The sequence below is a fragment of the Diorhabda sublineata genome, chromosome 2 (genome assembly GCF_026230105.1).
Source record: "Diorhabda sublineata isolate icDioSubl1.1 chromosome 2, icDioSubl1.1, whole genome shotgun sequence".
Lineage (NCBI taxonomy): Eukaryota > Metazoa > Arthropoda > Insecta > Coleoptera > Chrysomelidae > Diorhabda > Diorhabda sublineata.
The window spans coordinates 40546466-40556986 of NC_079475.1; the positions used below are offsets into that span (position 1 = coordinate 40546466).

At 28.5% G+C, this 10521-nt stretch overlaps 2 protein-coding genes across 2 annotated transcripts; both read right to left on the bottom strand.

Moving 5' to 3' along the window:
* Positions 1-938: 938 nt before the first annotated feature.
* On the bottom strand, positions 939-5242 carry LOC130440802 (probable serine hydrolase). Its single transcript, XM_056774143.1, has 3 exons — positions 4793-5242; positions 3510-3566; positions 939-1902 (listed from the first exon to the last, which is right to left on the bottom strand). The coding sequence occupies exons 1-3, from the start codon at positions 4821-4823 to the stop codon at positions 1052-1054; spliced, it is 939 nt and encodes a 312-aa protein (XP_056630121.1). The 5' UTR covers positions 4824-5242; the 3' UTR covers positions 939-1051.
* Positions 5243-7527: 2285 nt separating this feature from the next.
* Positions 7528-10214, bottom strand: LOC130440804 (partner of Y14 and mago). The gene is made up of 4 exons (XM_056774145.1): positions 10071-10214; positions 9873-9948; positions 9574-9816; positions 7528-9221 (listed from the first exon to the last, which is right to left on the bottom strand). Exons 2-4 carry the CDS (start codon positions 9904-9906, stop codon positions 8944-8946), a joined length of 555 nt encoding a protein of 184 aa, XP_056630123.1. The 5' UTR covers positions 9907-9948; positions 10071-10214; the 3' UTR covers positions 7528-8943.
* Between the last annotated feature and the right edge of the window lie 307 nt (positions 10215-10521).

Genomic DNA, 10521 nt, shown 5'->3' on the forward strand with positions numbered 1-10521 from the left:
CTTATAACTGGACATGTCGTGGAAATAATTATCGATTTTAGTTCAAGGACTCTTCTACAAAAAATAGTACGGTCTAGTTTCATTAACCAGGCACAAATTACAGCATTCTATGAAACTTTCATCTTTCTAAATCACCTTATATAGTGAGTTTTACATGAAACAAACCACTTATTTTATTATCGTGTTGTTTGTTGACATTTTACTATAAAGTGAAGTAATAATGTGTAATTTGTAACATCAGAAGTCAGTCTGACAGATTTGCTTAGGTAGGTAGACCGTCCTAATGTTTGTGGAATTCTTGATCTTAGTCTATTTTAACCTTAAACGACGGTCATAATTTATTTGACGGATTACATTGAGAATGTTGATTTCATGGCTTCAATGAAAGTATTTTCTTTATTATATATCGGAAAAAATAATTATTAATCCAATCCGTGATTTATTTTTAATCGTGCGTGGAAAAATCACGTTTTTAGAGGTCTGATAAATCATATATCATAGTATTCAGGGTGAAGTGGGGTAAATTACACTAATGATATGAAAAAAACTTTCTGTCTGTACAATGTGATTAGTATTAGAGACAGAGCCACTTCTACACTTTGTATACGGTTTTTAACAAATAATATTTTAAGGATTATTTGCTTAATCTATAGCACTACAGAACTTCGTCATCGTAACTTAAAACTGGCAACGTCGCGACTTCCAACTGATTTATATTTCGTGACGGTTGTTGTTCAAGGTCTTGTTTCTTTTTTTTTAATGAATAAAATTGATGTCTATAGAAACTTCAACGTTTTTAACCAACGATTTCAGATATGAAATTGAGATTTGTTTTAAGGTATACCTATTTTTTTATAAAAGAAAATTAAATTTAAAATTTGGGATATATTTTGTGACTTTTTCATGTTTTTATGTGTTAGGATTAATTATACAGGGACGAAAAAAAAAACAACAAATATTTATTTTAAAACATTTTTTAATTACAATTAGTTTTAAAGCTGTAAAACGAAAATATTAAATACTGCATTCTATTTAAAAAATAAGAATTGACCTAATCCGCGTCGGATAGTAAAAAATTTATAATAATTGGAGCTACAGCTTTGGCATTGGTCAAATGTACGTGATGCGTTCCTTTAACGACCACCCTTTCCAGCCTCTTTGCAGTACATTCTATCGTATCTAAAGGTAAATCGTAATTTGCGGGGGGATCCAATTTGATACCATCTTCGGCTCTAATATTTAGGACTTCACAAGTTATCCTTGAAGCGAAATATAATACTTTGTCCATACTTAAAAAACTTAAAACCGCTATTTTCAATCTCGGGTCTCTGGTAAATACGTAAAGGTTCTCTTTATCCGGACAAGGTTTAGTTCCTCTTTTAAGTAAAATTTCGCAACCTTCTTTATCTACGGAACCGTCGTGAGCGTCCAGCATCATATCCAACATATTTTCGTATGAATAACAAGGAGTATGCGCTAATGTTTTTTTCTCGTATTCGAACAGTTTATCGATGTGAATTCCTGCAAATTCTAATATCCTCTTAGGGTTTCTAACGCTGGGACTTGAAATATCGATGCTAACGTACTTGGAAACTTCGTCGGGGAAAATGGAGGCGTATAAGAAAGCTATACCGCCACCTAGTGAATGTCCTATGATAGTAATCTTCTTCCAATCAAAATGTTTCACTATTCTTCTGACGTAGTAGACGCCATCGTACCAGAGATTGTATTGGAGACCTTTCGGGATGTGAGATGAGAAACCATGACCCGGTAAATCTATACATAAGAAGGAAAGTCCTTGTTGTGTGATGTACGGTGCTAATTTATCGAATGTACCGGAATTGTCCTGCCAACCGTGGATACCTATGATTGGCTGGAGGTCTCTCGAGCCCCACCATTTTCCTTGAGCAAAAAAAAAAAATTAGTACGCACAATCCCTTTTGAAACATTGATGAAATAATACATTATATCAATACTAAACACATCTTGGACTATAAATTACATGAACTCCTAATTTTCCCAACCAATAAAAGAAGACAAGTGAATTTAGAAATATAACTATCCCTAAATAACATCTAGAGCTCTTTTATTATGAAAAAAATAGTGTTTAAAAATAACCTATACAATTTTGGAGTTTATCAAACTGGCCGAACAGCCCAGGGCTGAGGACATTCTAATTTAAAAAAAAAAAAAAGAAATATCAAATTAAAAACAAAAAATTAACAGATTTTTAGTCGAACTATGAAACGTGCTTTCTTTATATCTTTCTTTGAACGTACATAATAAACAAAATCGCCATTATTAGAAGTGAAATTCAATAAATCGCTCATTATTTGATATAAATACAACTTTATTTACAGATCACAATTAGAACCTAATCCAAACTAATTCGTAATCGCTTCCTTACAACGAATTTAATAATTTATTTTACCTCAAAGTTTAAATTCTCTATGGGACGCCTCTTTATGTACTATTATGATTTTAAAAACGGATTCTTAATTACTACAAAAAGTGAAATTATATACGGTTCGTTGACCTTAGATATATCAACTCTATGTTATTAACTGAATGTTTACAACAATGACAGTAATGACATGATGACGTGACCACAGCACTAAAGTGCGTTCTACAACATGATATAAGAATTACAGTATATCAACTTACACTACTGTTAAATATAATTTTTAATAATGTATTAATTCTTTCAAACTCCAAAATATGAGATAAATAAATATGAACAAATCCGATTTTTATTCGTACTAAAAATATAGTAAAAACTAGAATCGATTGGACCGGGACCACAGATCTGTTTCTAAAAATTATCAACTGAAAGAACCATGATTTGATGAGCTGGTTCGGAACTAAATCGGCAAATATAATTTATCCATATACGTTGTTGCCACTTCAACTCTACTTCGGAGATGATTGGAAATATTTTTCAAGAAATTTTATTAAAATGAAACATTTTGAACATTTTTTCGTTGTTTTCTAGTTTATTCAAGATAAAGTTCCATTCGTTGGACTTTCTCCACTTTATTTATAATTGTTTTTAATTTAGGTGCTATCAAGTTGAAAAAAACCTGTTAAAAAATCCAAAAAATAATTTATAATTGCATAGTAACAGTAATTATTTATTTCAATTAAAACAATGACTAAAACGAATTTACTCGACCGCGACGTAAAACCTTCATTAAAAACAGTATAATTTATTCGTTCAGGTATTTACTTGGCTGTAGTTAATCAAACTGAACAATATAGTGAACCACAGAGTTCATGTAACTATATGGTCTTATAGTAGTCTTTGTCTATGTAATTGCACAGAAGTCGTGTTTACTGTTCTTAATATTCGAGGACATGCACCAGGAAAGAAGAAGAGGTTGACAGGAAAGTTTTTAGAAAAATATCAAATTGGAAACTTATAAACAACTTGTTCAATATTAATAAATATACTTAAAAAATATATATTAAAAAGGTAACCAAATGTATCAATCCAAATTCAAATATCTTACCACAAATGTATCCCCAAGGAACTGGTATCTCAACTTCTTTAAATTCTGTGAAATCTCCTGAAAGAGAATTTATCTAAAAGTAAGAAAATTTCTATATATTTGAAAGGTTTCGAAAGCTTCCTTAACACCACAAAGTCAAAGTTGCTTTAATGCAACATAGAAAATTGTAGAAAGTCAATTTTATATATCCTAACAAATTAATTTTAATACAAAATGTCATCAACACTTTATTAATAATACCAAAATGAAAATAATTTAACCTCAAAATATTTGTATTGATTCAATTTACATTAAATAATCGCAAGCCTTCAGAAACAATTTGAAACACAATTTTTTTCAATTTTAACAAATGTAAAATTTGTTTTGTTTGGAACACAATGACGACCCTTGATGACCTCGTCTGGTTCTTTCTTGCTCTAATGCTTAGCTATAGATCAATTAATAAATCATTTTACAGAAAATTCAAACAGTTCACTCTTCCTGTTTTAAATATCATGTTTTATTCTATATGGGAAACGTTGTATCGGTATTCTAGTCGAAACAAACAAGGCTCAGTGCAAAGAAAAAGAGGAAAAACCCAGTCTAATTTAAACTAAACTAATTATACAAAAACAGCAGTACCAGAAACAAGTTTTGAAATAATTTTCATTTGAAAATCGAAAGTCTATTTTTTTTATCTGAATTAATATAATTGTAACTAAATAGGAAATTAGTTATTGTTTTAGTTTTATCAATAAAATTTGGCGAGCACGCTACTGGTTATGTAAATGATATGAATTATAAAATCATTTTGCTAATAACTGTTATCAACGTCAAATTATTATTCTAATTCTATAACCTTCTACTTTCAATAACCTTTTTGAAGGTAATGATTTTCTTTATTCAGAAGTTAGGATCTAATTTGAGTGGACTAAATAAATAGTTCAAAATGATCTTTGGTGTACTGTAATTATTATTTTCGTTTGCTAATACAAATTCGCTACATATTTGAATACTTTCCTAGATAATCTATATGTAAAATACATTTCAAATGAGTATTACAATATTATCAATTTGATATCACTGATACTTGTAAAAAAGTAGTAATAATTCTAATATACATAATTCACATTCGTATTAACATTAAGTAATGTACAATACCATTTTAGAAATACTTGTTATTCAAGGTATTGTTTATTCGTAACAAAAGGCATGGTTTCGTATATTTACTAAAATTATTATCACTTTAATCCTTTATGAGAAATAAAAGACGTTTATTATTTTAATTTCGAAAATTTACTTACCATTTATGCTACCATTAACATTTGCACTCATTTTTAAAAACTAATCAACATAACCTACAAAAAAGGTTTGTTATTTGGATGTAATCGCTGGTGTAATATACACTATCACCGACGAGCGTGAACTGGAAGCGTTTTATTTTCAATATGTACTGAAATTCTAATCGATTGTGAGATACGATCACCTTGAACTTGATATAGACAAAATAAAAAAAACGCAAACCTTTGAAAACGTACGTGGTTGTATTATGTATTAATGGAAGCTAATTTCAAACATTCACAAAAAAAGGAACTTGTATGTAATGAATAAAATATCACGTGATTTCAACGAAGTTTCAGTAATTACCAGTGGCGTGACATGAGTCAAATATTATTAATTATCAATTGAAGACCTACACCACAGAAAATACCAAAGGGTACACTATCCTCCATATAAAAAAGAACATCAGTATACTACCTACTATCGTTCTTCAATTTATTCTGATTGGATCTTCAATATTAATTAGAAGCGGGTAAAAATAAATAGAGTGTTAAATGGATTTTCTTCCAATAGTACAATTCTATATTTAACACTAATTCGATGAATAATAAAAGAATTTGAATATGTCAAATAAAACGATTTGTTGAATCATTGAATCAATATATATATATATTTAATTTGAACAATTGAACTGGTTTAATCTTTTTATTTCATAAATTTCTAAAAGATCTAAATAAGTGAACCTTGACTATATCGCAACCAATTTCAGGACACTTTCACTTATTGGAAAAAAATGGATAAAGAAAGTGTATTATTTTTCTGCCTGCCTGGTTATTTTCTTCTATTATAATAGTATATAAATGAAGTAATTGTTAAATATTTTCAGTTATTTTATTTAGTTTTATAAAGATTGTTTCGACGGTTATTCTGTAGGTGTTGTAAAATGGAATTTTCAAAAATCGTAAGTAATTTTATAAAATTGTACTACAAAGCAAATACTTTCGAAGTCATATTTCAATTTTTGTTAAAATGTTTTGTTTCAGGGTTATATTTTATTTTTGGTTGCATCAGTATTATTTTGTTTCTCTTCAGGACAATATCAAGGTGAGTTCAAAGTTCTTATTCATGTTTATAGTTGTCTATTTTGAAGGTTAACAAGTTCTATCAAAATATTCTAAAGAACACACTTACCTTCAATTTCATTTCCGAAATTTTTACAACTTATTAAATAATTCAGACAGCTGCGGCTTTGTATTGGTTTGACTTTTAATACTGACTGGAAACTCTTCTTCGGGAAGTGATATTTGGCCTCAATTGAGGAATATTCAACCAATTCTCAAGCATTATGAAGAGTTGATATTGAATTGTAGAGATTTTGAAGGGAAAAAATTTGTAAATGAAAGGAGAAAACAGTGAAAATAGAGATAAAATAAAAAATTAACGTTAATTGAATGATTAAGAAATATCTCTGAACATAATGTTCAAAAAATTGTATTTCCTGAAAAGTACCAAAACTGCGTTTTAAAAAAAATAGAGAATAGTTTGTATAATCAAAACATCAACACTAAAAATGGGGGGCTTATCTGGAATAAGTTGAGTTGTTGTAGCTCTCTCTAAAACATGTATTATCATCGTGAAGTTTGCAATCCAAAATTTAATTTTGGAAATGTTTAAAACATTAAATAAGTGTGATAAATGCTTTAATCCAATAAAAACAGATAAAACATCAAATATTATTTGATGAATAGTTAAAATTGGTGCTAAGCTTGAGATTGTTTTGGTAGCACCAAATTCTTGATGTCAGAATTTTCTAAACAAGGTCCTTTACTGCTAATAAGGATAATAAATCATCTGTACAGGAAACCTGTCTTTGATTTTGAAGTATTTAAAATATGTTGGGACAATTATATTGATAAATAAATTGTAATATAATAAAATTAAGTAACATGAATTAAAAATATCTCGATATTGTTTTTTTAAAATCGTATATCACCAAGAATTAGGGTGACAATTATAGGTGATTTGAGATACAAAATATATATATTTCAAGAACATTAACTAATTATTCGAACCTTATCGATTTCTGGTTATGTCTAGCAACTGTAATTTTTTGAGGAGTCATTGTTAAAAATGCTTTTTTATAAATAGAATATTTTTTATTGCAGATAGAATCTCGATTCAAAGAAATAAAAGGGATTATCATGGTCACGGCGTTACAGGACCAGTACACACTTTTGTAAAAACAGATAAACATGCCAACTATAAATGGGGCGTTAGACACCACGTCGGCCAACATTATGCCGGCAAAAAATGATTAAATAAATTTAGGTTATATTTTTTTTATTTTTGTAAATTAAAACTATTTTTCTTTCACCTCTGTATATAATTTTAATTATTTTCCCCCATTCTTTCCTTTGTAAGCCTGCAGCATGTTTAAAAGAAATGCAGTAATTAGAGAATGGACAAAACGGAAACTCACCTAGAGGTTATTCTCAAAAACATCGTCACGAGTTTCAAGATTAAGTCGCAATTTACTGTAATCAACACTATTCTTCAAATAAATATCACGTATTTGTTTACAAAATTTATCGGTTTTGACAATTGACACCTGTCTTGCTCATTTGACCTACTACTTGTTAAGCCCATATTACACTAAGCATAATATATGCTAAACATAGACTGGAACTGTGAAGCTGTACAACCAATGACGCAGAAATTAGGTATACTGAAATTCGGGAATATTAAACAAAAACTCCAATTTTGTTTTATTTTTTATTTGGTTGTGTATTGAATTTAAAATGTTGAAAATAATTAAAAATCAATAGAAAATAATAAATAAACCACTCAAATTAGTTGTTGAGCTGATATTTCGTTGTGAAACAGAAATATTTCTATAAAATTGAGAAAAATTCTATATACAATGTTAAATTGAGGCATGTAAATGTATAAAAACACCAAAATGAAGTGAAATATTTTAGAATCATCCAACAATTAATAAATGGTATGGCAGATATTTGAAAATATACAACAAAATGGTGATATTTTGGATTTTCACCTGATTTCTTTGCATTTTTAACCATTTCAACGGTTTAAATTTTATTGACTTAATGCCCGTTGTGGGTTTCATTGATATTTACAGCATTTTTCATTCCCATGCCTCAATTGGTAACGATATTAATTAATATAAAGCAATTACATTTTTATTTCATCCATGATTCGAACTTGACTTCCTAATAGACTATTAAAAATATAAATATTAACACATGCAAGGAAGAAAAATCACAAATTTTGTAATATTAGATCTGATAATATATAAAATTTGAGGAAATAATTCATTGTTATTAAAAAATTGAATTGGAAGAAGATTTTAGTATAAAGGTTACTTAATGGGTTATTATGTATCAAGATTGGAGGGCCCCGAAATAGGAAAACTTTGAAGTTTAGTACAAATTCATTTTATTGGTCTTTCTCAAAATTAATTAGATCGAATTATACCTAAATCACTACAATTTCTGGAAGGATTTTATATAAAAAAAAAAGAATCGATTTCCAAGCTAGTACTGGTTGACTTCAAAAACTCAAGAAGAGGCTTGACTGCTTGACTTTAAGTGATGTTATGTTGCTGTTTTTAACAAAATATTCAAGAAATAAAGTTAATAAGTGTATAAAGTGGAATAATGGACATTTTTGGAAAATATTGCTAAATAAATAACTGAAACAGTCCGTGAGATAAAGGTTAACAACAGGATAACTTATAGATACCACAAGACACCTCTTGGTGTTAGGTACGAGTTAGAAACCCCTCAGATACGAGCCGGAGGAGGAATCCTGTACCAAGGGACTAACCATTAATGAGTCCATGACAAAATACATGGTTATGTCAAGGAATAGAAGAACTCCCTCAGGAGCATTTGAAGTATAAGACTTGGTAACTATGAAGCACAATGCAGCTAGGTCACAATTTCATCTATGTAAAGTCAAAATAATAAATCTGATAAATGAATTGTCTTAGTAAATGAACATATTGGTTAAGCTTCAACTTACGAAAGACAAAATTACATAAAAAAAGAAAGTTATCAATTTTTTGATAAAATTTCAATTAAGTAATCACTAAACCTTGTATTTCATTTCACAAAATTGACATTAGAACCCCATTAAATATACCACACTAACCTTATTGCAACTGCTTTTCTAATTCATGAATTTGAAGGATGAGATCGTTTTTTCTTTTAACTTTAACTAATTGTTCTGGTTCCGGCTTGGCTAATGTACCGTTTTTGATTTTTTCTTCAAGAGATTCTACTTCTCGTAACCTCTTCTTCAAGTTTTTCAATTTCTTTTCTGGATCCCCGCCTTCGTTTTTTTGTTCTTTTTTAATTGGTTTGGTGTCTTTTTGTTTCGGTGTATCTGTCAGCTTAACACTGTTTAAAAGTTTCCCTACTTCTTCAATTTCTACACAAGAGCAATAACTGTATTTAGTAGGAACAATGTTGATTTTTAAAAAAATATGATAATAAGCGGAAAGAAATCAATTTTAGGTCACTTTTAACTGAAAATTAGTTTTTTAAAAAGATAAAAATACTGAAATTTCGGCCTATAAATATCAAAATATTTATCTGTTTAAACTAAATTCAAATTAAAAATAACCTAAAATCACAACTATTTGTCAACAAAAACATATAAAAAGTCGACAAACAAATCATTCATTTTTTTAAAACTTTTTTTTAATCTTTCTTAGAATAATATAATTTAATAAACTATGATTTTCAAATTACAAAACAATGTATTATTAGAAAAAACTTACTTTTCTTGGATTTTTTCTTTTTTTCACCAACATCATCATCCACGATATACAAACCGGGTATAGTAGCTTTTTTGGCAACTTGCCCGGTAGCTAATATAACCGGATCATTCTTTCTAGTCATAAATTGTTTTCCTTTGCTTTCATATAATGGAACTTCTTCTTGTGGTACATAACCTTCTTTAACGCGTCTAGCTTTTCTCCAAGTACCGTCAGGTCTTTGAGAAGCGGGTATATATTGCTCTCCTTAAACAGTAAAACATTCAAATTGTACTTATAAATAAATGTAATTAAATACTTACCATTTTCCATCACGACATTATTTGCTAACGACATGTTTACAATTGATTTGGGTTATATTTATGAATTGAACATTTCCTAAATAGATCAGAATCAATCAAGTTCTATTAAATTTGAAAATAATGTAGTTATTTACATTTATATAAAATTAAATATAACTTCATATGTTTTTTTAATTATTACTAATTTAGGTTACTTACATTTGTTACCTATCAACTGCTGTCAATACCTACTCTGCGATATTAGCGACACGAAGACGGTAACTAGTAGTACTATTTATATGCTATAGATGGTAATGAATGTAAGCGCCATTTTTTATCCAATTATTATTGAAATAGGTCGCAAGATACCTCAACTTTATTGTATTTTTACTTCTTGTAAATATGGTTTATTACTTAGCCAGAAAGAGAAAAATTTAAATATTTCAATCAACTAAATTGTTTCCTACATAATAGTACTGCTTTTATAGTACAGGTGGTGCTGATAGCCAGCGCCATTTTTAATCCAATTATTGTTGAAATAAAACTCAAAAAATTTGTTGTTTTGAATATGGTTTACTACTTAATTTAACGGATAATTAAAATATTTGTGTTAACGATAATAAACTTTTTGTTTGTCTTAAAAATATGAAATAAAATAATTCGTTCGATA

Coding starts and splice junctions, on each gene's coding strand:
- LOC130440802 (XM_056774143.1), bottom strand. CDS start 4,823: ATGAGTGCAAATGTTAATGGTAGCATAAATG. Junction 3,567..4,792: donor TGTTAATGGTAGCATAAATG/GTAAGTAAATTT, acceptor ATTCTCTTTCAG/GAGATTTCACAGAATTTAAA. Junction 1,903..3,509: donor TCCTTGGGGATACATTTGTG/GTAAGATATTTG, acceptor TTTTTGCTCAAG/GAAAATGGTGGGGCTCGAGA.
- LOC130440804 (XM_056774145.1), bottom strand. CDS start 9,906: ATGTCGTTAGCAAATAATGTCGTGATGGAAAATG. Junction 9,817..9,872: donor TAATGTCGTGATGGAAAATG/GTAAGTATTTAA, acceptor TTACTGTTTAAG/GAGAGCAATATATACCCGCT. Junction 9,222..9,573: donor AAAGAAAAAATCCAAGAAAA/GTAAGTTTTTTC, acceptor GCTCTTGTGTAG/AAATTGAAGAAGTAGGGAAA.